The following is a 26,512-nucleotide window of genomic DNA, read 5'->3' on the forward strand; positions in this document are numbered from 1 at the left end:
GCAGTGTGCCATAATGGATTCAGCACAGGGTTTAGGTCAGAAGGCTGATGCAAATTCTGAATCTATCACCTGTTAGCTAACTGATTTTCAGCAAATAATTTAACTTATTCAACATTTTTTATTTGTAAAAAGTATCGGGTAAATTAAGATAGTATATATAAGAGATTTTTCAAAATATAAAGCTCTTTGCAAATAGTTACTATTTTTAATAAACTTGCATGTAAGTTGAAATAGGACAAAGATGAGATATACTTAGTAGACTGAACTTAATGGATGTTTGGAATGTTCCTAAAAGTATTTTTCCCCGTTTGTTGCAGGGATCTTTTATTTAGCCAGGTGTATGACAAATTAAGTGAGAATTCAGTGGCCAAAGGAGTGTTTTTGGAGTGCCTCGAACCATATATTTTAAGTGATAAATTGGTGGGGATCACACCCCAGGTAATGAAAGACTTGATTGTTCATTTCCAAGATAAAAAATTGATGGAAAATGTGGAAGCCCTCATTGTACATATGGATATCACCAGTCTAGATATTCAGCAGGTGAGTTTATAGGCAGTCTACTAATTTATGGAATAAACATCATTCCTTTATTGAATATATTTACCTGACTCATCGGGCCTTACTCTGTCTTTCATCAACCCTAATTATTTTTTAGCACTTTTTGGTAAGAGGTCTCATAAACTTATATTTGTCAATATATTTCTTAGGAGTGTTCTTTACTTAAAGCTAGATTAGGAACTCCTGCAAGCCAGTAGTCTTTGGTTTCCTTTGACATCCCCCAGAGCCCTTAGCATAGGGTTTATATTTGGTAGTTGCTCAGTAAATGCTTATTGCCCTATCCTTCTTCACCAGTTGGTTTGTTCACTACTACAATTTTCATCTTGCAAGTGAATTTCAACTATAAGCACTTCCACGTGAAACAGAATATTTTTACTTTTAAGAGTATGATGCCATTTTTTTGAAAAGCTAGTTTATATGTTCAGAGTTGATAACTTTCATACATTAAGTTTTGAAATGCGGAGCATAGTATAAGAAGCAAACTTCAGGACATCTTAGCATGATCAGCCAGCTCATTGATAATATACCTCCAGTATATCTGAGGTCTCCACAATAAGTTTTAAGTCCTTAATTGAGGAGCAATATGTATCTGACCTAAGACACTTCACTCTTAACTCTTCATTTAACTCTTCAGTCCTAATGCTGAGCAAAGGCACAAAGGTACCAAGGTGCTGAGCCCTATTGAGCTAAAGTACGGTGGCTTACAAACTTAGAAGGACTAAAGGTTTTTTGTTTGTTTGTTTGTTTGTTTTTTTTTTTTTTTTTTTTTCTTTTTGCGGTATGCGGGCCTCTCACTGTTGTGGCCTCTCCCGTTGCGGAGCACAGGCTCCGGACGCGCAGGCCCAGAGGCCATGGCTCACGGGCCCAGCCGCTCCGCGGCATATGGGATCCTCCCAGACCGGGGCACAAACCCGTATCCCCTGCATCGGCAGGCGGACTCTCAACCACTGCGCCACCAGGGAGGCCCTGTTTGTTTTTAATGTACAAAATCACATGGAAATGAAGGGTTTGGAAAATGTTTATTGTTTTCTTCATGGAAGTTCTTTATGAATGGCTGTAAGTTTGCAAAGGCCAGGTCCTCTTTATATATGCCTTTCTGTCATGTGGGTAATTTGGCGTAATCTTCATGTCTGACAATAGGTCTGATGATGTGAGAACATGTTATCAATCTAGCTTTATTTACCTATCACTGATATAAGAGAAATTTCTAATTTCTTATCCTTCCAACATTTTTAGCTTTTTCTCCAACACTAGGTAAATATTCTCTGCTCTTTTTCATGTTAAAACAACAGTTTAAACAATCTCCCCGTCAGATTCCCTTCTCTCCCTATCAAGCCTTCCCCTCCTTCCCCTTTGGTTACTGCCATATCACATTTCCCACTTGCAGCCAGATCCCTCCCTCCTTTCTTCCTTCCTTCCTTCCTCCACCCCTTTCCCTCTTTCTTTCCCACATTTCTTGAAAGCATTCTCTAGGTTGCCTCTTCCATTTCATTCACATCCTAATAATTCTTCAGCTTTACTTTCACTAGAGTCTGTAATGACCTCCAATGCTTTAGTGACCCTGGTGGACAAGGCTTATCGTAAGGCTTACGTTAGCAAAAAAAAGTTTGACAATAAACAGACAAGTAAACAAGCCAGAAATATTGAAAACAAGTATTATGTTAAAAGTCAAACAGGCAGTATGATAGAGAATAAGAGGCTATCTTAGATGGGTCAGTTATAGAAAACCAAGAAAATAACATTGAGTCTGATCAAATCTGGAATCTGAATGACAAGAAGGAATCAGTAGTGCAAAAATCTTGGAGGAGAAGATTGTTACAGGTAAAAACAACAGCTAATGGGAAAAAAAAAGATATGCCTTGGGTGCTAAAAGTTACAGATAAAAGGCAAACAGAGCTTGCTTGAAAGAGAGAGGTAGCCCTTTCAGGGCAAGGTACAGATTTTTCCTTTTTATTCTGAGTGCTATGGGAAATCATTAAAAGGTTTTAAGTGAGATCACTCTGATTTGCCTATAGATAACAGAATGAGGAGTGGGGGCCAAGTACAGAAGAAGCAAGGAGATTGGTTAAGAGCTGGTCCAGGAGGTAGTCCTGGTCAGAGATGATAGTGGTGAGATGGAGAGAGATGGCCTGACTTTGGATACATTTTGGAGGTAGAACTGATTTGCTGATGAATTGGATCTAAAGGTGTGGAAAGAGAGAATTTAAGGCTGTTGCCTAATTTTGGGGCTTGAAAAACAAGGTGGATAGTGATTCCTTTAAGAAGATTGGAAGACTGGGGTAGGTCTAAGTTTGGGAGACAAAATCAGGAGTTGTATTTTGCCATTTTATTTTGATAGCTACTAGGCATTCAGGTGAAGATATCAAGTCAATGGTTGGGTATATGGGTCAGAGGAGAGGTTAGGGCTGAAGCTGTAAAGAGATGTATGATCATGGCACTGGCTGAGAGGGCGGAAAGTGAGAAACGAGAAGAGGTCCCAGAACATGCCGTTGTCTAGAAGGACTCTCCCATGACACCTCACTTCCATTTTCCCTCAGACTAGTAGTTTGTTTTCCCTTTGGCTGTTCCTTATCATTCTCCTTTGTTGACCTCTACTCTTCCACTTCGGTCTTCTCCTGTCACTCAGTAGTATAATATAGCTCTTGTAGGAACAGTATATAGGGTACTCTATACTTAAGTCATCTCTATTCCTCATGCTTACTGCTCCTTCTGCCTGCAGAGCCCCTAGTTTCCACATCAGCTTTTGGCTCACATACATGTATCCGTTAGGTCCTAACTTAAATATTGCTCCCTCAAGGATGACCTGAATACTCCAGACCAAGTCAAGTTCCTTTATAGACTTACCACATTTGTAAATGAACTATTTGTGTAATTGAGTATCTTCCCCAAGTCATAATTCACGCACCATTTTGTGCCCCTTCTTTTGGTGAGTGTCCAGGATGAATGGAAGTTCTGTCAGGGTAGAGAATAGGTCTGGGTTTGTCCTACCTATCACTTTATCCCCAGTGCCTAGGAGAGGACCTGAATATAGATGTTCAGTAAATATTTGTAGAACTAGTGACCAAAGGTAAGATGGATATGGAAAGGGGGAAGATAGAGAAGAAATAAAATCAGACATTGGAGGATGTTTAAAAGTAGCTATTGTACTGTTGAAAGTAACATTGAACCTACAACAGCTCTTACCCTGGCATTGTGTTTGAGTACTTGAATTTCAGTTTTTTTCAGAGAAGGAATAAGAAAAATTAGGAAAGAGAATTTAAGATCTTCCCCATTCTTAAAGCTTTGAGGAAAGTAATTGGTGAGATTTGCTCAATTGTGTGGACCAAGCAACTTTTCCTTTTTACAGGTAGTTCTCATGTGTTGGGAAAATCGGCTGTACGATGCTATGATTTATGTCTACAACAGAGGCATGAATGAATTTATTAGTCCAATGGAGGTAAGATACGTTCTAACTTATATGCATATTTAACACTGTCTATTAATGTTTTTTCACTTCTCCATTTGCTTTGAATAGTTTGTTTTCATCCAGTCACGTTAAAATTTCTTGTAGATTTATTAGACTTGCACCCATTGTTGTTTAGGACTTTAGATAGTCTTTAGTTTTATACCTTCTACTATTGCTTTCTTTTTTATCTGCATAAGTAGGTATTTAAATCCCAGGGAACGATAGATAAAATTAAAAGACCATTAGACTTTAAGATTTTTTCTAAAAAATTGTGATATTATTACAGCTTTTCCAAAAGGTATAAGAAATTCATTATATATATTTACTGTATAGAGTAATGGTACTATTGAGTAATATTATTTTGTAGATATATTCTTCTAGGGAAAGGTCCTGAAAATGGTGGGAGGTCATGATTTGCCAATTGCTAATTTGTTGCTTTTCCTACTTCAGAATTTTATAGCATTCATTATAATTTCTTATTCTCCTTACCATTAGAAGAGAGTATCTAAAAAGCATTTGGGCTTATTTTAAAAAGAACCAAACCCATCTTCATCTTGTTATTTCCCTTAAATTTATAGACAGAATTATGGGTTATGGATTGTGGATGCATGTCGTGCCCTGCCAGCCCATTGCTTTATTACAGTGACTTCATTACCTGGATCAGAAGACCCAGGCTTCTCCTGAAGGCATCCAGTCAACTTTTTTGCATATTTAGTGGACATCCAAAACCATGTTCAGTATTAAGTCAGCAGTCATTCTATGATATTTCAGTCTCCTTTAAATATCTTTAGCTTGGTAGGTGACTAGCCCTCTAATTCATAACTCCTTCAGTTTTGGCTGTACTTCTTGCCTCTTGGTCATTTTCCAAATGAGTGCCACAGCCCTCCCCACTGGTTTTGACCTCGACTGTCTGTATTTCAGATAAGTATTTTTAACATTTGCACACCTCTTAGCTGACTCTTCAGTGAGGTCCATGCGCACATGCAAAAATGTTCTCCATCCCACTATTAAACCACAATTAGGAAGAATTAATGCAGTTTCTAGTTTCTCTCAAAATGATCTGTGAAAACAGATTCTTATTTGATGCATTCTATGTTGAAGAAAATGGTTTTGGGGTTTTTGTTATTGTTGCTTTTGAAGTTTTTGTTTTGTGTGGATTTTTTATTCCTCAAAATCTGGTTTGCATTTATAGCTATGCATCTCAGATGGAACACTTTTCTATTGACGTTGCCTTGTTTTGTGTTGAGTAGTTTTCAAGTTAATGACTTTCAGCAGGAGCTTGGTATTTGTTATTAAATAGTCATTTGGAGATTTTAGCAATGGGAAGTTAGATGCATCCTGTGATTGCTCTTTTATAATTCTCTGCCTATAAAAGAGATCACTGTTCAGTGTTTAAAGTTTAGTTATTTCAGTTTAAAGAGATTTAAACTGAAAATCACAGTGATTTACCAGTGATCCTACTAAAACAGTTCATGTCCACATTTAGTCATTTCAGTTTAAGGTCCAAATTAAAAGAATCTGAAAAAGAATAGATATATGTATAACTAAATCTTTTTGCTGTATACCTGAAACTAACACAACATTGTAAATCAACTATACTCCAATATAAAATAAAAATTAAAAAAAAAGAGGAACTGTAGTGCCTTTTGAAATCTTCTAGATTTTCTAGAATGAAAGGCAGTGTCATCATACTTGAGATGACTACCATAGTTTCTGAAATCTTTAATTCTAGTTTTGGCTGCTTCTGAGTGCCTTGTGTTGGGAGGAAAAACTTTTCCTTTACCACCTGAAACCCGAATTATGGGGAGAGGGCTGCGAATGAACTGACAACAGGAGAAAAGACAAGGTTTATTCACAGTTGTATTGGGAGCACGCAGAAATGAGTAAATCACTGAACAACCAGAGAAGTAAAGGTTTATATATCAGTTTAACGAAATTTGGGGTGTGAGGGAGGGATTTAGGTTTTCCTTGGAAAATACGAATAGTTTTATTGAGCTTTTTGTTGCTAATGCACAGCTGGCTTTGCACCACCTCCCAGTGCTAAGGGTCAATCTTCTCCTAAATAGGAAGCTCCCTCCCAGGAAGGCCAACATAGTTTTGCTATTAATCTTGTGTTTTCAGGGGCTCTGCTTACATTTAGGTACTTGTTTCTATGGCTGCTGACTGTTCACATGTTTTCAGCTTAAAGTAATCTTACCCTTTTGGTGGGCTGTTAATCCCTTGACTTGCTTACTATTTTTTAAAGAATAAAGCATTTTTAGGAACCTAAGGATATCTTATATTAGAAATAATGATCTTAACAAGGACCTTCTTCTAACTGGTATTTATTAAATGGTTTCTTTCAGTGAGGAATATAACAATAATGATTTCCCAGTGATCCTACGAAAACAGTTCATGTCCACATTAAGAGTTTTTATATTTAATCTTAATAGCAAGTGACTATCTAATTCAATCAGAGAAAGGTGATTAATAGCATAAGATTTAGATTATTTTTTAAAATATTTTTTTAAGATGATGTTGATTGTTTTCCTATTAATTTTTATGCAGAAACTTTTCAGAGTCATTGCACCTCCTTTGAATGCAGGAAAGACACTAACAGGTATTAATTTTCTAAGCCTTAATTTTTTTCTCTTTAAAAATATTATTTAGATAACAAAATTCACCAATTTTATGCATACAGTGTGAACTTTGATAATCGTACATGATCATGTAACCACCACCATAATCAAATTTTAGAAGGATCAATATAGTTCCTTCACACTAAAAAGTTTCCTCCTGTCCCTTGTACTCTAACCTTTCCCCACAGTCCCATCTCCAGGCAATCACTGATCTACTTTCCTTTACTGCTATTCATGTAAGTAGAATCATACACTATGTAATCTTGATCTTGGTGTTTTATTTCTTTCACTTAGCTTAATGTTTTTTAAATTCATCCATGTCGTTGCATATATTATTTTGTTCCCTTTAATTGCTGAATGGTATTCCATGGGTTGGATATACTGTTATTTGTTTATCTGTTAACCAGTTGAAGGACATTCGAGTTGCTTCTGGATTGGAGTTATTATAAGTAATGCTGCTATGTTTGTGAATGAGTTTTGTTATGTTTTTAATGAAACTTTTTATTATGAGGAAATTGTAGATTCACATGCAGTTGTATGAAATGACACAAGAGATCCAGTGTACTCTTTACCCATTTTCCCTCAGTGATAACATCTTGCAAACCTAAAGCACAATATCACAACCAGATATTCACATTGATAAAGTCACGATACAGAACAGTTTCATCACCACAGGTATCCTTATGTTGTCCTTATCCTCCATCGCTGACCCCTAGCTATGAATAAGTTTCTGTGTGGGCATATGTGTTCATTCTTCTTGGTCAACTACCTAGAATGGAATGGATGGATTGTATGGTAAATGTATGTTTTACTTTCTAAGGTACTACTATTTGGTTTTTCAAAATGGCTGTACCATTTTGCATTCCCATCAGCAATATATGAGAGTTCTGATAGCTCCATATCCTTGCAGGCACTTGGTACTGTCCATCTTTTTACGTCTTTGAAAATTTTTATCCATTCTAGTGGGTGGATAATGGTATCACATTGTGATTTAAATTTTAATTTTCCTGGGGGTTAGTGATGTTCAGCATCTTTTCATGTGCTCTTGCCCATTCACGTATCTTTTTTGCGAATCATCTGTTTAAATCTTTTAGCACTTTTTAGAAGGGTAGGGAAGAGATGTTATTTGACTTCATATTGTTGAGTTCTAGACATGTGAACTCCCCACCAGAGCCTGTAAGAGTTCTTTATGTAGTCTGGATACAAGACATTTTAAAATATGTGTTTCGCAAAAATTTTCTCCCAGTCCGTTGCTTACCGTTTTGTTTTTTTAACCATGTTTTTCAAAGAACAAAAGTTTTTAATCTTCATGAGGTCCATTTTATTTATTTTTTCTTCAGTACTTTTAGACCTTTGACGTTCTGGTTAAGAAATCTTTGTCCAACTCAACATCATAAAGATTTTATCCTTTGTTTTCTTCTAGTTTTAACACTTGTATTTAGGTTTATAATCCATTTTGAGTTAATTTTCATATATGATGCAAGGTCAAGTTCAGGAACTTTTCCCTGTACAGTTATGAGTTCCTTTATCATTTTTTGAAAAGATTATCTTGTTTCTATTGAATTACCTGTACACCTTTTTTGTAAAAAAAATTTTTGCTAAAAATTGATTTTTGCAAAAATCAACTGACCATATAAGTATGGGTCTATTTCTGTGCTCTCTGCCATGTTCCATTGGTCTATATGTCTATACTTATGCCAATAATATACTGTCTTCGTTGTAACTTTGTATTAAGTCCTGAAATCAGGTACCTTAAGTCTTTCAACTTTGTTTTTTTTTTTTTCAAAATTGGTTTAGCTAGTCTCTGTCCTTTGCCTTTCTGTATGAACTTTAAAATCAACTCAGCAGTTTTTTTAAAAAAGCTTATTTGAATTTTGTTTGGGATTGTGTTGATTCTATAGGTTAATTTGGGGGGGATTGCTGTCTTAATGCAGAGTCTTCTAATCTATGAATATGGTATATTTTCCATTTATTTTGGTCTTTTAAAATCAGTTTGCTTTCTCAACTTCTGCAGAAAGACAGCTGGGATTTTGATAAGGATTGCTTTGACTTGATAGATCAATTTGGGGAGTGTTGCTATCTTAGCATTATTACATCTTCCAGTCCGTGAACACAGTATATCTTTCCATTTATTTGGTTTTGTTTAATTTCTTTCAGCAATGTTTTTGCAGTTTTCAGTGTACAAGTCATATACTTCTTTTGCTGAATCTATTCCTAGTTTATTCAGTTTGATGCTATTATAAATGGATTTTTTTAAAAAATTGCTTTTCAGAATGTTCATTGGTGGTGTATAGGAATAAAATTTTGTTGTTGTTGTTTTAATGTCCGCACCATGCAACTTGTGGGATCTTAGTTCCCTGACCAGGGGTTTGAACCTGGGCTCTGGCAGTGAGTGCTGAGTCCTAACCACTGGGCTGCCAGGGAATTCCCAATAAAATTGATTTTTATATTGATCTTGTATCCTGCATCCTTGCTGAATTCATTCATTAGTTCTAATTTTTTTTAATGGATTCTTTAGAATTTTCTCATGTATAAGATCATGTCATCTGTAAATAGTGTTAGTTTTACTTCTTCCTTTCTAATCTGAATTTCTTTTATTTTTCTTCCCTAATTGGCCTGGATAGAACCTCCAATACAGTGTTGAACAGAATTGGCAAGAGTGGACATCCTTATCTTTTTTCTTTTCTCCTAAGGGGAAAGCATTCAGTTTTTTGCCATTAAATATGACATTAACTGTGGGTTTTTCATACATGGCTTTATTTTGAGAAAGTTGCCTTCTGTTCCTAGTTTGTTAAGTATTTTTAACATGGAAGGGTTGGATTTTATCAAATGCTTTTTTATGCATCTATTAACATAATCTTGTTTATTTTATTGATACGGTTTATAAGCTTGATTGATTTTTGATTTCTGTTAAGTCAGTCTTACATCCTTGGAATAAATCCCACTTGGTCATGGGGTATAATCTTTTTTATATGTTGTTGGGTTGAGTTGGCTAATATTTGTTTTGAGAATTTTTTATGGCTATCTTCATAAAGGATATTGTTCTATAGTTTTCTTTTCATATCTTTTTTTTTTTTGGGTCTTGGTATCTTGGTATACTTGCCTCATGGAATGAGTTGGGAAGTGTTCACTCTTCTGTCTTTTGGAAGAGGTTTTGAAGGATTGGTATTAATTCTTTAAATATACAGTAGAATTCATTAATGAATCCATGTGAGCCAGGGATATTCTTTGTTTGAAGTTTTCAAATTACTAGTTCAGCGTCTGCTTGTTAAATCTATTCAGATTATCCATTTCTTCTTGAGTCAGTTTTGGTAGTTTGCGGATTTCCAGGAATTTGTCCATTTAATCTGTTGTCTAATTTGTTGGCATATAGTGTTTATGGTATTCTCTTATAATTCCTCTTATTACTAATTTTCGTAATTTGAGTCTTCTGTCTTCTTTTCATGGTCTGTCTAGCTAACGGTTTGTCAATTTTACTGTTTTTTTCAAAGAACCAATTCTGATTTTATTGATATTCTTTATTTTTCTTTCCTCTTTCATTTATTTCTGCTTAGTCTTATTACTTCCTTCATCTTGCTTTGGGTTTTTGTTGTTGTTGTTGTCATTTTTTTTTTGAGTTTCTTGAGGTGAAAGTCTAGACTATTGATTTGAAATCTTTCCTCCTTATTAAAATAGGTGTTTACAGCTGCAGATATCTCTCTAAGCAATGCTTTAGCTGCGTCCCATAAGTTGTGGTATGTTGTGTCTTCATTTATCTCAAAGTATTTTCTAATTTCCCTTGTGATATTGGTTATTTAGAAGTATGCTGTTTAATTCCCACATATTTGTGAATTTCTCACATTTCCTTCTGATACTGATTTCTAATTTCATTCCATTACAGTTAGAGAACATACTTTGTATGGTTTCTGGTTTTTTTAATTTATTGAAACTTATAGTCTAATGTAAAGCCTATTCTGGAGAATATTCCAAGTGCATTTGAAAATAATGTGTTGAATGTGTTTTGTTGTTGAGTGGAGTGTTCTATAGATGTCTTCTAAGTTTAGTTGGCTTATAGTTTCATTCAAAACTTCTCTTTCCTGTTCCTATTCTGCTAATTGTTCTATCCATTATTGAAAGAGGAGTATTGAAGCATCTAAATGTTATTGTTGAAATGTTTATTTCTAACTCTAGGTCTGTCAGCTTTTGCTTCATTTTATTTTGGGGTTTCTAATGCTCTGGCAGACAGTTTACAATTCTGCCTTATTAGCCTTTACTTCCTGCTTATGCAGATCCTCAAAGTCAGCCATAGGTTGTAGGCCTTTACAGGTCTTTTCTGTGTATGTCCACAGCTCTGTACATGCACATGTCTTTCTAGAGTTCCAGAAATATGTTGGAGCTTTTGAAAGCCTCTGCAGACCTCTCATTCTCCAGTTTTTCCTTTTAAGGTTTTTGGTGGGTCTCTAGTCTCTTCTGGAGGCACTGCCTCTGGCACCTGTAAAGTTAAGTAATGTGCCTTGGGGATAGTGCTGTTTGCTTAGAGTAAGCTCTGAGTCAGGACGAAAGAAAGACAAGCCTTGAGAATGGAGCTGTTGAGTGAGCTGCCAGATAGGTTAGGTAGTGACAGTTCTCTTAAGGATGGGCTTTTAGGGAGCTCCAAACCCATTTGGCCCCCTGGAGTGGTTGCTAGGTTGCTTGTTTTCACAGCTACCATAGCTGCAAGGCGGTTGGTTTCAAAGCTACGGTGAAGCTGGGGGAAGGGGGATGGGACTAGGTAATGTTAAGCCACCATGAAGCTCACAGTTCTTACTGAGATTCAGGCATTTTTCTTGAATAAACATTCCGTGGATTATTTCAAGCCTTCAGTTAATTTCAAGAGTTCTGGAAAAGTTGATTTTGACTGTTTCTGCCAGTCTTCTCTTTGCTTTCATGGAGGAGCAGATTATTGAAGGTTCTTCCTCCAGCATCTCATAGGTCAGTCCCTCTGGGTTTTGGTTTTGTTTGGTTTGCTCTTTTTTCCTCTCTGTTGTTCTCCTTGGATGATTTCTGTTGCTCTACTTTCAGGTTCACGCTTTGATGTAAACTCAGCTGTTAAATACACTCAGTGCATTCTTATCTCCCACAATTGTATTTTTCCATTCTGTAATTTTTATTTGGTTTTTTTTTTTTATTGTTTCTGTTTCTTTCCCGCATCTCTTCATTTATCTGTTCAAATTTTCGTGCATTGAAACATGATTTGTTTCATTGAGGATAAATATAATAGTTGATTTAAAATTCTTATCAGTTCTAACATTTTGTTCATTTCAGGATTGGACTTGATTTTCTTTTCTCTTAAGAAAAATATGTTTTATTTTCTTGTTCCTTCACATGTTGGATAATTTTAGATTGTATCCTGGATATTTGAATGTTACATTATGGAGATTCTGGGTTCTGTTATTTTTCTTCACTGAGAATTTTTTCTCTTTATTTTATCAGGTAATTTTCTTGGCTGGGCTTGAATTGCAGACTCTATTGTAGCTTTCCATTGTACCTCCAGTCTCTTCTCAAAAGGGCCTTTGTCTTTAGCTGGTCTGCTTTGATTCTGTCCCACGTGTGTGGCTTAGGGTTCAGTCAGTGATGAAGGTAGTCAAGTTTGAGGATCCTCCTTCTGGCTTTCTTTTTGCAAGATTCTGTCAGTCTGTTTACTGTTCACATGTCCTGCTTTCTCTATTTCCCCAACCAGAAAAATTGCTGGTTTTCCCATGTGAGCCCCCAGCTGCTGCTGTGCTTGCCACACAGACTGTACTTAGTCACAGGCTGAAAGCCTGTGATGGTAATTTACTTGTATACCGCCCTGTCTCCTCTCCTCTGAGCACATGAACTCCACACCAGAGCCTGTCTGCTTCTCTTCACACTTCAGGACCTTCAGGGAGGGAACTCCAGTCATGGTTCTGACTTTTTCTGTATGGCTGAGCTGCTTTGACTGTTGTTTGTACATGCTGGTTTAGGGATCAGTCACGGATGTGGGTAGATAGTTTGGAGATCCCCTCTTTGACTCTTTCCCTTTTGGGCTTCCCCTAGTCTCTTCCACATTCATGGTTTCCTGGCTTCACTTTTCTGGTCCCCTATGCCAGAAAGATTAGGAGTTCTCCATCCCCCACCGCCTCTGTGTGAAGTTACTTGTGTGGCTGCCAGTCTGTCCTCTTCCCAGTGAGTGTGAACTCCCTGCCAGACTTGTCTACTTCTATTCCCTCCTCAGTAGCTTCAGGTAGCATTTTGTATTATGTCCAGGTTTTATAGGGTTTTTTTTCTGTAAGGACAGGAGCACGGAGGATAATTTGGTAGAGTCTTAGTCCCTCTTTAGTCTTAGTCCGTTTTCAGTTGCCCTGAAACTAATCCTTTTGAAACAAACTTGAAAATTTTCTTCCACATAATATATGTAACAGAAGTTAAAGTAGACTATTAAGAACTCCAACCAACAAGGACCTACTTTAAAAAAAAAAAAAAAGACTATTAAGAATTCCAAATGGAGTGGATGAGCTTTTGCAACAGAAAATTGTCTAAAAAAAGATTTTGGGGAGAGAAAAGTAGAAAGGGGGTCAGGAAAATTAAATACTGTGTCAATTCAGTATATATTTACCAAGCACTTCCATGTTCCAGATGCTGTGCTGGATGCTAGGAACACAGAGATAGACTCCATGCCCTTAAACTCATGGTAATGGAATAATGAAGATGGATATGTTAAACAAGTAAATTTAACTCTCTCTAGGAATGTCATGAGCTAGATGCCTCCTATCTGAGATTTCTAGCAATAAAGGTTTATCTAATTAGCCAATAAACATGAACGTGTTATATCTGTAAAGTGACTGCTACCATGTACCATGCTAATTGAGTTGGATCAAGTAACATTTGGGACTTCTGGTTTTTGGTCTGGCAGAGAAAGAATTTAGAAGTCACCGCTCTGTCCTACCAACAAGTAAAAAGCTCAACAAACTGAAAAATCAACAACTCTTCTTAGATCTGCCAGAGAAGTAAGGTCACAGGCCAAACCATTGCACCAAAAACTAGAGAGACAGGCAGATGCAGAGAATCACAACTGACAGGATCAGACATCTCTGCAGGAACCAGTGCTAGGGTAGGAAAATCTGAACTGCAATTGATGATTTGTTGCAGGCTCAATGTGAACAAGTCTGAAATTTAAAAACTCCAGGAGGACCCAGTCGTAGGGAAGCCTCCACACTTTTGTGAAATTTACCTCCAGGACTGCTACCGGGTTCTCACAGTGATCATCAGGAAAAATCCCTTGTGCTTCTGCAGGGGGATGGGGGAAAGGAACCATTTTGAAATATGTCAGAGTATTCTGTGTTTCTTAACTAAAGCCGACCTTCAGGAAAAGCTATTTTGCCGAAGCTTGACCTGCTGTGGATTTATCAGAGCTGAACTTACCTGGGAGAAGGAAAATACCCAACTCCAGCACCTTCAACCCATCTGTCCACCTAAGGGGGAAAAATACTGAGAAGCACTGGTGAAGTTCACATTCCAGGATCACAGGTTTACCAAAAGACTGAGACCTAATCAAGACTATAGAACACTTCCCTCTCTTCACACCTTACTACCACATTACTAAAGATCTATTTACTGTAGTGCCTTTTACCCAGTGCATCATGTGTGCCTTTCAAAAATTACAAGGCAAACTAAAAGGCAAAAAAGTCGAAGAGTTTGAAGTTTGAAGAGACAGAACAAACATCAAAACTAGACTTAGATGTGGCAGGAGTATTGGAATTATTAGACCAGGAATTTAAAAAATACTATGATTAATATATTAAGGGATTTAATGGAAAAAGTAGACAACATACAAGAACAGGTGGATAATATAAGCGGAGAGATGGAAATTGTAAGAAAGAATCAAAAATAAATGTTAAACATCAAAAACAGTGTAGCAGAAATGAAGAATGCCTTTGATGGTCTCATGAGTAGACCAGACACATAGCTGGGGAAAGAATCTCTGAGCTTGGGGATATAACGTTAGAAAGTTCTAGAACTGAAAAGCAAAGAGAAGAAGACTGAAAAAAAAATAGAACAGAATATCCAAGAACTACAGGACAGTTACAAAGTGTGTGACATACACGTAATGGGAATAGCAGAAGGAGAAGAAAGGGAGAAAGGAACATAAGCAATATTTGAAACAATAATGACTGAGGATTTCCCCAGATTAATGTCAGGCACCAAACCATAGATCCAGGAAGCTTAGATTACACCAAGCAGGATAAACAGAAAACAAAACAAGACAAAACAAAAAACCCTACAGGTAGGCATATATTCAAATTGCAGAAAATAAAAGGTAAAGAGAGAATAAAATATTTAAGGTTTTGAGAGAAAAACCCACCAACATAGAATTTTGTACCCTGAGGAATTCTTCAAAAGCAGAAGAGAAATAAAGACTTTCTTAGACAAACAAAAATTGAGGGAATGTTACCAATAGAAATGTCTTGCAAGAAATGTTAAAAGAAGTTCTTTAGAGAGAAAGAAAATAATATAGATAAGAACTCTGGACCCAAGAAAGGAGGAGCATCAGAGAATGATTAGTAAAAGTAGAATAAAAACTTACATTTTTCTTACTCTTAATTGAGCCATCAGATAACACTTTATTCAAAATAATAATAACAATAGTGTATTTGATATTATATGCGTGTGTGTGTATGCTTATGTATAAATGAAATGAATGACAGCAAGGATACAGTTATAGGAGGGAGGAATTAGGACTATTTTGTTATTATAAGGTCCTTGTACTACCCATGAAGCAGTATAGTGCTATTTGGAAGTAGGTTTGGATTAGTTGTAAATGTATGCTGCAAACTTGAGGGCAACGACTAAAAATAGACACATAATAGTTGTAATATGAAAGGGGAGAAAATGGAGTCATATAAAATACTCAGTTAAGACTACAAAAGGCAGAAAAAGTGTTGAAGACAAAATTTGGAATAAAGAACAAGAAATAGAAAACAGTAACAATATGGTAGATATTAATCCAACTATGTTAATCATTTTAAATATCAGTAGTCTATACCAATTAAAAGAGATTGTTAAAATGGATTAAAAAACAAGACCCAACTAAGTGTTGGGTATAAGAAACCCATTTTAAATATGAAGACACATTAAGTAAAGAAATAGAGAAAGGTGTACTATAATAATACTACTCAAAAGAAAGCTGGAGTAGCTGTATTAATTTCAGACGCAGCCAACTTCAGAGCAAAGAAAATTATCAAGGATAAAGAGAGGCATTACACAATACTCCAAGAAGATGTAATGATCCTTGATCTGTGTGCACCTAACAACAGTGTCAAAATACACGAGGCAAAAACTGATAGAATAGCAAGGAGAAATAGGTAAATCCACTGTTATAGTTGGAAACTTTTAACACCACTCTATCAGAGATGGACAGATCCTGCAGGCAGAAAATCAGTAAGGACATAGTTGAGCTGAAGTTATGAACTAAGCACCATCATTCAGCTGGATACTACTGGCATCTATAGGCTCCTTTATCCAACAATAACACATTACACATTCTTCTCAAGCTCACATGAATCATTCACCTAGATAGACCATGTTCTGGGTCATAAAACACACCTCAACAAACTTAAGAGAATAGAAATCATATAATGCTTGCTCTCAGACCACAATGAAATTAAACTAGAAAATACTAAGAGAAAGAAAGCTGGAAAGTTCCCAAATACTTGGAAATTAAACAACATATTTTTAAGTAATACATGGACAAAGGAGAAATCTCAAGATAAATTTAAGAGTGATTTGAACTAAATGAAAATGCTTACAAAAATTTGTGAGATGCAGCAAAAGCAGTGCTTGGAGGGAAATTTATAACATTGAATGCATATAGCAGAAAAGAAAAAGATCTAAAATCAATACTCTAAGCTTCTACCTTAGGAATTTGGAAAAAGAAGAACAAATTAAATCCAAAGAGAGCAGAAGAAAAGAAAAGAAAAATTAGAGCAGAAATTAATAAAATTGAAAACAGGAAATCAGTTGAGAAAATTGTTGATTTGGGGGGATTTGGTTAAAACCAAAAGCTGTTTCTTTGGAAAGATCAATAATATCTATAAGCCTCCAGTCAGGCTAACTTAGATAAAAAGGAGAGAAGACACAAATTACTAATATCAGAAATGAAAGACAAGCGACAGGGGTTCGTGCCTCGGTCCGGGAAGATCCCACGTGCCGTGGAGCGGCTGGGCCTGTGAGCCATGGCCACTGAGCCTGCGCGTCTGGAGCCTGTGCTCTGCACCGGGAGAGGCCACAACAGTGAGAGGCCCGCGTACTGCAAAAAAAAAAAAAAAAGAAATGAAAGAGGGGACAACCGTACAGATCCTATGGGCATTAAAAGGATAATAAAAGAATATTATGAACAATTCTGTGCTCATAAATTTGATAACCCGGATGAAGCAGGCCAGTTTTTTGAGAGATAAAATTTGCCAAAACTCACACAAGAAGAAACAGACAATCTGAATAAGCCTGTATCTATTAAAGAAATTGAACCAGTAATTAATAACCTTCTAAAACAGAAAGCACCAGGCCCAGATTTGTTTCACCAACCATTTAAGGGAGAAATTATGCCAATTCTCTACAGTCTCTTCAGAAGACAGAGCTCAGGGAATACTTTCTAACGTTTTCTATGAGGCCTGCATTACCCTAATACCAAAATCAAAGACATTACAAGGAAAGAAAACTTACAGACCAGTATCTCTCATGAATATAAATGCAAAAATTCTCAACAAAATATTAGCAAATTGAATCCAACAAGCTATAAAAAAAATTATACACCACAACTGAGATTTTATACCAGGTATGCAAGGCTGCTTCAACATTTGAAAATTAATTAATGTATTCCATCACATCAGTAGGCTAGAGAAGAAAAATCACATGATCATATATCAGTAGATGCCAAAAAAGCATTTAACAAAGTCCAACTCCTATTCATGATAAAAACTCTCAGCAAATTAAGAATAGAGGAAAACTTCCTCAACTCGGTAAAGAAAATGTACAGAAACCCTACAGCTAATGTCATACTTATTGATGAGAAACAATGGTGAGGAACAGGGCAAGGATGTCCTCTTCTTACCACTGCTTTTCAACATCATACTGAAAGTCCTAGCTAATGCAAAAAGACAAGAAAAGCAAATAAAAGCTATAACGATTTGGAAGGAAGAAATAAAACTGTTAACAGGTGACGTGATCATTTATGTAGAAAGTCTGAAAGAATTGACCCAAAAACTCCTGGAACTAATAAACAGTTGTTGCAAGTTTGCACATACAAAATTAATATACAGAAGGCAGTCACTTTACTATATACCTGCAGTGAACAAGTGGAATTTGAAATTAGAAACACATTACCATTTATATTAGCACCCTAAAAAATGAGATACTTATGCATAAATCTGACAAAGTTTGTACAAGATCTGTATGAGGAAAACTACAAAACTCTGATGAAAGATATCAAAGAACTAAGTAAATGGAGGGATATTCTGTGTTCATGGATAGGAAGACTCAATACTGTCAAGATGTCATTTTGTCCCAGGTTGATCTACAGATTCAGTGCAATCCCAGTCAAAATCCCAGCAAGTTATTTTTTTTTTTTTTGATATTAACAAACTGATTCTGAAATTTATATGGAGAAGCAAAAGACCCAGAATAGCTAAGGCAGTATTTAGACAGAAGAACAAAGTTGGAGGACTTACACTACCTGACTTCAAGACTTAATATAAAGCTACTATAATCAAGACAGTGTGGTATTGGCAAAAGAATAAAAAAAAAGATCGGTAGAATAAAATAGCTCTGAAATAGACTCTCATAAACATAGACGACTGATCTTTGAAGAAGCAAAGGCAATACATTTGTGTAAAGATAGTCTTTTCAACAAATGGTGCTGGAACATCTGGACATCCACACACAAAGAAGTTGACTCTAGACACAGACCTTACACTCTTCACAAAAATTAACTCAAAGTACATCATGGACCTAATTGGAAAATGCAAAACTATAAAATATCTAGAAGGTAACGCAGGCAGCAACCTAATTGACTGTAGTTATGGTGATGAATTTTTAGATACAACACCATCCATGAAAGAAAGATTATTATCCATGAAAGAAGTAATTGATAATCCGGGCTTCATTAAAATTAAAAACTTTTGCTCTGCAAAACACAATGTCAAGAGAATGAGAAGATAATCCACAGACTGGGAGAAAATATTTGCAAAAGACTGTTATCCAAAGTATACAAATAACTCTTAAAACTTGACAACAAGAAAATGAATAACATGGACTTCCCTGGTGGCACAGTGGTTAGGAATCTGCCTGCCAATGCAGGGGACACGGGTTCGAGCCCTGGTCCAGGAAGATCCCACATGCTGCGGAGCAACTAAGCCTGTGTGCCACAACTACTGAGCCTGTACTCTAGAGCCTGCGAGCCACACTGTTGAGCCTGCGTGCCGCAACTACTGAAGACCGTGCACTTAGAGTCTGTGCTCTGCAACGAGAGAAGCCACCACAACGAGAAGCCCGTGCACTGCAACAAAGAATAGCCCCCGTTCGCCACAACTAGAGAAAGCCCGCGCGCAGCAACAAAGACCCGACACAGCCAAAAATAAATAAATAAATTAATTTATTTAGTTAAAAAAATGAATAATGTGATTAAAAAATGAGCAAAGACCTGAACACACATCTCACCAAAGAAGATATACAGATGGCAAGTAAGTATATTGAAAGATGTTCAACATCCTCAGGGAATTACAAATTAAAACAACAGTGGGATACCAGTACACATACCTATTAGAATGGCTGAAATCTGGAACATCAACAACACCAAATGCTGGCTAGGATGTGGAGCAATAGGAACTCTCATGTATTGCTGGTGGGAATGCAAAATGGTACAGCCACTGTGGAAGACAGTTTGGCAATTGCTTATAAAACTAAACATACTCTTACTGTATGATCCAGCAGTTACACTCCTTTACCCAAAGGTGTTGAATATTTATCCACACAAAGACCTCCACACAGATGTTGATAGTAGCTCTCTTCATAATCGCCCAGACTTGGAAGCAACCAAGATATTCTTAAGAAGGTGAATGGGTGAATAAAGTGTGGTACATCCATACAATGGAATATTATTCAGCACTAAAGGTAAATGAACTATCAAGCCAGGAAAAGACTTGGAGGAAACTTAAATGCATTGCTAAGTGAAAGAAGCCAGTATGAAAAGGTTACATCATGTATGATTCTGATTATATGACATTGTGGAAAAGGCAAAACCATGGAGACAGTAAAAGAATCAGCGTTTGTTAGGGGTTGGGGGCAATGGAGGGATGAATAGGTACAGCACAGGATTTTTAGGGCATTGAAACTATTCTGTATGATACTATAATGCTGGATACATGTCATTGTACATTTGTCAAAGCACATAGAATGTACAACACCCAAAGTGAACCTTAATATGAACTGTGGGCTTTAGGTGGTAATGATGTGTCAGTGTACGTTCATTGATATAAGAAATGTCCCACTGGTGCAGGGTGTTGTCAGCTGGGGGGTCGTGTGGTGTGGGGATCAAGGGGTAGATGGGAAATCTCTACACCTTCCTCTGAGTTTTGCTGTGAACATAATTAAAACTTCTCTAAAAAACAGCGTTTATTGATTGGAAAAATGGAATTGAAGCAGAATAATTATTCATACGATTTTGAGCAATTCAAGTTTATTTGCACTTACAACAACACAGATTTGGAGTATTTATAAAGGATTATTGATTAAGAGATATACACTTGCTTGCATTATTCCAGTATTCATGTCAGAAGTAGAAATTTCAGTTCATCAGTATTACCAACTACAGATTCCTGTAATCTGCGCACTGTAAGGCTTACTGATCACTTCACCCACTCCTGATGCTCTTACACTATTCTTTGTTAACTTTGATCTTTTAGCCTAAAACTTAGTCTAATTATGTTTCCTATTTCTTTTAACCAAGAAATAGGTTTATACTACCAGATGACAGAATCTTACATTTTAGATGTAACTTAGGATACAAAGGGTCCGAAAGAGTGTTTAGTCTTAAGTTTCTTAAACATTTGTGAACAAGAGTCCATGTTACAAATAAGAAGACATTATAGTTATGCCTTAATATTAATTAGTTAATTCAGCAACTCATTGCCTGCTCAATACCTTCCCTGGGTCCAAGCTATTCATTAAGCCAACAATACATAGACCTCTACACTAAGATTTATACCTTCTACATGTACCCTTGAGTGACTCATTGATTTTGTGTCTGTGAAAAGACTCTAAAAGAAATTCTTAAAATAATAATAATTAAAGTGGTCTTATCTCACTTGTCTATTGTTTGGGAATATACCTACCTCACCTCAAATGCCAAGTTTTATTTTTTGTTTCCACATAAAGATTATATTTCTGAAAAGGTTTTGAGAGAAAATTGCTAAAGATACTTCTCTATTTTAGATGAGCAAGTTGTTATGGGCAACAAGCTTCTTGTATATATTAGGTAAGAGATTTTTAATTTATTTATGCGTTTTTCAGTGTTCTTTCACGTATAGCAGTGCTTCTGAACGGTGGGTGATTCTGTCCCCCATCCCCTCTCCCCTCCGCCAGACATTTGCAATGCCTAAAGACCTTTTTGCTTTGTCACAGCTGGGGTGGGGTAGAGATGCTACTGGTATCTGGTGGGTAGAGGCCAGGGATGCTGGTGAGCATCCTGTAATGTACAGGGTAGTCCCCACAACAAAGAATTCTCTCTCCCAAAGTATCAATAGGGCAGAGGTTGAGAAACCCTGATACAGAGTATTTTACTTTTACTACCAACAAGTCTGTGGGATATGTATCTGTCCATATTTTATATATAAGGGCAAGAGATTAGTTTGCATCACGAAGAAGTTAGTGACAGAGTGAGCTGAAATGTTTATGTCCTTACTCCTGAAACAGAGTTCTTCCAATAGACTATACAGGCTCAGAACTGTGTCGCAATAGAGCTTTTACATAGATAACTGGCTGGCAGACAGGCAGGCAGGTGGCAGAACCTGCAGGCACATCATTTTAGCTTCTTTATGCATCAGAGTTAACTTCGAGACTTATTTCATATTTGTTACATTGATTTTTTAGTGTAGAAGAACATGTATAGCATTTACCTAGTACTTTATCTTCTGTACGTTAAACTTTTAAGAATATGTAGGTATCTAGCTGTCTCTAACATTCAAAATTGATGACTGCTTCAAATTCACTTAAAATTCACTTCTCCCTACCCCCGCTGCCAAAATGAGGGCATATTCAGGAGACATTTTTATAATCCAGCCCACAAAGCAAGTCATTAGCCATTAGGAAGGTCTGATTTGGAGGTGAAACTGTACAGTTAATTTCTCATGAGATTCTAATTCTCCCTGAAGGCTTGTCTGACTACAGATATTTTTTAGCCTGGCTCATTCGCCATCTTTATTCACCATTCTTAGAACCACTGGATTTAAAAGTCTCTGAGAACATGAGGCTTTTACCTGTTAACAGTATAATGATGCTGTTAGTCTCTTTCCAGATGCTGGATATGAGACTTTTAGGTCATCTGTCCTTATTCCTTCTTGCCCATTTAGTGCAGCTTGAGTTTTTCATAGGAAAAATAAGAAAAAATGAAAGCTGTTACTCAGTTACAGGGTGTGTTATTTCACCACCATCTCTGTTGCCCACATTTTCTGAACTGGCTATCATCTTGATCTGGGCTTGGACCTGACCTAACTGACAAAAGCTGAGCTTGCTTAAACTTCAAACTACTATCTTGGGTTTGAGAAACAATGTGTTCCCAGAAAGTTATTTAGCCTATTATAAATCACCAAATCTGTTCTCTTTCTTCTCTTCTAGCTGTTGTCTAGCAGGTCGTGCCTATCCCCTTGGTGACATCCCCGAAGATCTTGTTCCCTTGGTTAAAAACCAGGTTGGTGCTATTTTCATAGTGGTTTTACTCTTGTTAAAATGCAATAAAGGCAAATTGTAATAGGGTTACACATGGGTCAGGAGTTATCAGCTGTGACAGGAGAGAGGCTACATTCTATCACTGAAGCCAGTAATTATAGCTGAGAGAGGTTAGAGAAGTTATAACACAGTGGCAATTTAAAGTAAATTCAACCTGCTTTTATTTTATCCAAATGGGAATCATTGCTTCAGCAAGATACTTTGTAAGGTGAGAAAATAATCACCTTTTTTTTTCAACTTGTAGGTTTTTGAATTTTTAATTCGCCTGCATTCAACAGAAGCTCCCCCTGAGGAAGAAATCTATCCCTATATACGGACTTTGCTACATTTTGACACAAGAGAATTTCTAAATGTACTGGCACTGGTAAGAAATAATACGATTCTAAGGTATTTTTAAAAGGAGTCAGGGTGATAATTTTTTTCTAATAGAAAGAAAGACAAATAATAGTCCTTATGCACGTACAGTTTTTATGCCCTAGCAGTAAGGCAAGGTTTCAAATGTTTAATTTTGTTTTGCCACCCATATTTTCTAATTGTTTTTCTCCCTTCTACCCTTCCTTTCCTCCTTCCTTCCACTCTCTCCCTTCCTGTTTCTCTGTGTCTGTCTGTCTGTCTCTGTTCTCTGTCTCTTTCTGACACATCCTTATTAAAAAGTTAAAGCAGGGTTAGATGTGGTACATCCTTGATTTCATAAATTGTTAGTTTGTGTACTAAATATGGAAGATTGCTCTGAACGACATGTGGTGGTGATGATAGTAGAAGTAACTGGAGTTGAAGTGGAACGTGGAAGCTTGCTGAAAAAGCATCCTTGTACATGTTTTATTAAAGATGGATTTGGGTGAGCCAGAGTCTCTGTGAAAATGCCCCCAGGGGAATAATTATATAACACATGATATACTTTCCCAATTAAATCATATTGTAGTTGTTTTCTAAAAAGCTTTTGATAATATGGACAGCACTTACATTTAGTGTTTAGTGAAGCAGCAGGCTCACAAATTATTAAAAAACCAAATATTGTATGTGTACAATATTTGGAGAGAAAAAACAGGAAGGAAGTACTTCTAAATATTAATAGAGATTAACTGTGTGAGATGGGGTAAATTTATTTAATGAGCATATAGTACTTTTGTAAGTTGAATAATAAACTTATAATTTTTAAAAATGCCTGTGAGAAGGTTGAGATCCCACTCATATCATATTTTGCATTAGTTTAATTTGAAAATCTGATTTCAGAAGTAGTAACTTTAATAGCATAGGAAGAAGGGAAAAGAAACTTAGAAGTCAGATCTAGGGACTTCCCTGGTGGTGAAGTGGTTAAGAATCCGCCTGCCAATGCGGGGGACATGGGTTCAAGCCCTGGTCCGGGAAGATCCCACATGCCGTGGAGCAGTTAAGCCTGTGTGCCACAACTACTGAGCCTGCACTCTAGAGCCCGTGAGCCACAACTACTGGGCCCACATGCCACAACTATTGAAGCCTGCAAACCTAGAGTCCGCGCACCGCAACAAAGAGTAGCCCCCGCTCGCCGCAACTAGAGAAAGCCCACGTGCAGCAACAAAGACCCAATGCAGCCAAAAATAAAATTAATTAATTAATTAATTAATTAAAAAAGAGAAGTCAGATCTAGTTGGTTTAGGAGACCTTAGATGCCCAGAATAGAGTATAAGGGTACTTAGTGTCTGGCATGTAGGATAAAAGAAACAAGAAGTGGTGGGGCTGGGGTTCAGAAAGCATGATAGAGAGCAACAAAGAATTTTACCTAATTTTCCTGTTTTGAAGGGCTGTGGTAGCACTGAAGATTGGAATTATGCTCATGTCTGAATTATGATATTGGCATTGATTGTAAGGTTGCAATAAAATCTCTGTCATTTACTTGACGAATATTTGAGTGTCAAATATATCACCTGTACCGTACTAACTGGGTGTGTACCCTGGGCTGACAGGATATAAACCCTGCCTTTGTGGAGGAAGAGGATCCAGACTTGTAGATAACTAATTATAGCACAGTGTAAGATGTGTCACTGGAGAAGTGCAGGATGCTGTAAGAACACTTAGAAGGGGAATCTAATGGAGGGTTCAGGAAGGTGTCTTGGATGAAATGATGTCCATGGTGAGTCTCAAAGGATATGTAGAAGTTAGGTTAAGGATAGGGAAAAATATTCTAGGCAGAAAGACAGACTATGTAAAAAGGCCTGGAAATAAGACAGAGCAATGTGTGTTCAGGTAATTGAAAAAATTCAGTATGGCCACATCTTTAAGTGTAAGGAAGCCTGCAGAGAGAGAAATTAGAGAGTTAGGTGGAGTCTGAGTTTTGTTATCCATGGTAGGAAGTTTGGACTTTATACTAGAGCAGCAGGTAGCCATTGAAGCCTTTTAGGTAGAAAAATATCATGATTTGTAGTTTAGAAAAATTCCCTCTGATTGTTGAATGGAAAATGGATTGAAATAAGATAAGATGGGAGACAGGAAGATGTTAGCAAAATTTTGTGGTAATCTAGATAGAAGGTAATGGTGGCTTGATTGGGGCAGTGACAGTGGGGGTAACCAAGACATGAAAGGATTTGAAAGATATTTTAGGAGACAAATCAGCCTAAGATTTAGGGCTTAATATACAGTTGGATGTGAAAGATAAGACAAATAGGGAAGCATCAAAGATTCTTAGATTTCTGACCTGGTAAACTGGATGTATAGTGGTTTACATGTGGATTCAACAGGAAATCAGAGGAGAAACAGGTTTCTTGGGAGAGGGATGGGTTGGGGTTGGTGGTGGTGCAAAGTAACGGTGAAGTGTGGTAGAGGTAGAAAATTAGCTCTCTTTTGGACTTAATGAACTTGAAATGCCTAAAAGACAAGTGGAGGCTTCCTTGTGTGTGTGCATCAGGGGTTGGCTGCATTCCCAAGTATTACAGCTGGAGAAATGGGTAAGATGTAGGATCCTAAATTCTAGATTCACTGCCTATTATGTCTACCATAATTGATTACTCATATGACTTTCCTAATTAGTATACCTTAATAAAAAGAACATTTTCAGGGAGGCAGAAAAGAATTTAGATGACAGACTTTTAAATCATATTTTCCCACTTTTAAAAATTTTGTAATATTTTTTCAAATGAGGTTTTTAAATTTAGCTTTCTTGAGGTACAGTTTATACAAAATATAATTCATCCATTTCAAGAGAAGAGTTTGACAGACATATGCAGTCTTGTAGCCACTACCACAATCTAGATACAGAACAAAAGGTCACTTGCAGTTTTGTACTGAGTCCCTTGCCCCTTGAAACTGCTGGTCTGCTTTGTGACAGTATAGTTTCGCCTTTCTAAAATGTTATTTAAATAGAATCATATACTTTGTAGTTTTTTCTGGCTTCTTTCACTTAAAATAATGCTTTTGAGACTTATCCATGCTGTGGCTTATACCAATAAGTTGTTCCTCTTTATGGCTATGTAATTTTCTATTTTATGGATATATAATTTGATCCATTCACCAATAGTTGGTCCTTGGGGTTGTTTCCAGTTTAAGTTATTATGAATAAAGCTATTATGAATATTTACATAAAGGCCTTTGTGTGGACATATATCTTTATTTCTCTTGAGTAAATACCAAATAATGGAATTGCTGGGTCATTTGTTAAGTGTATTATTTTACTTAAGAAGAAACTGACAAGACTTTTCTAAAGTGGTTCTACCAGCTTACATTCCAGTAGTGTATGAGAGTATCAGTTCTTCATCTTCTCTCCAACACTTGGTATGGTTGATCTTTTTTTAAATATATAAATTTATTTATTTATTTATTTATTTATTTATTTTTGGCTGCGTTGGGTCTTCGTTGCTGCCCGTGGGCTTTCTTGCAGCTAGTGGGGTCTACTCTTCATTGTGATGCCCAGGCTTCTCACTGCGGTGGCTTCTCTTGTTGCGGA

General features: G+C 36.6%; 1 protein-coding gene across 4 annotated transcripts in view; it reads left to right on the forward strand.

Annotated features, from left to right (window-relative positions):
- The window catches only part of VPS8 (VPS8 subunit of CORVET complex), a 299,498-nt gene that overhangs the window by 113,494 nt on the left and 159,492 nt on the right, over positions 1-26,512 (forward strand). For all 4 annotated transcript variants that reach the window (XM_081234582.1, XM_081234581.1, XM_081234583.1 and 1 more), the window contains 6 exons: positions 318-540; positions 3,905-3,994; positions 6,551-6,602; positions 21,085-21,127; positions 22,486-22,558; positions 22,841-22,960. In XM_081234582.1, coding sequence (XP_081090708.1) covers positions 318-540; positions 3,905-3,994; positions 6,551-6,602; positions 21,085-21,127; positions 22,486-22,558; positions 22,841-22,960 — 601 coding nt within the window. The remainder of the gene's footprint in view (positions 1-317; positions 541-3,904; positions 3,995-6,550; positions 6,603-21,084; positions 21,128-22,485; positions 22,559-22,840; positions 22,961-26,512) is intronic.

This window comes from Mesoplodon bidens, assembly GCF_964165515.1.
Source record: "Mesoplodon bidens genome assembly, chromosome: 5".
In the NCBI taxonomy this organism is placed as follows: domain Eukaryota; kingdom Metazoa; phylum Chordata; class Mammalia; order Artiodactyla; family Ziphiidae; genus Mesoplodon; species Mesoplodon bidens.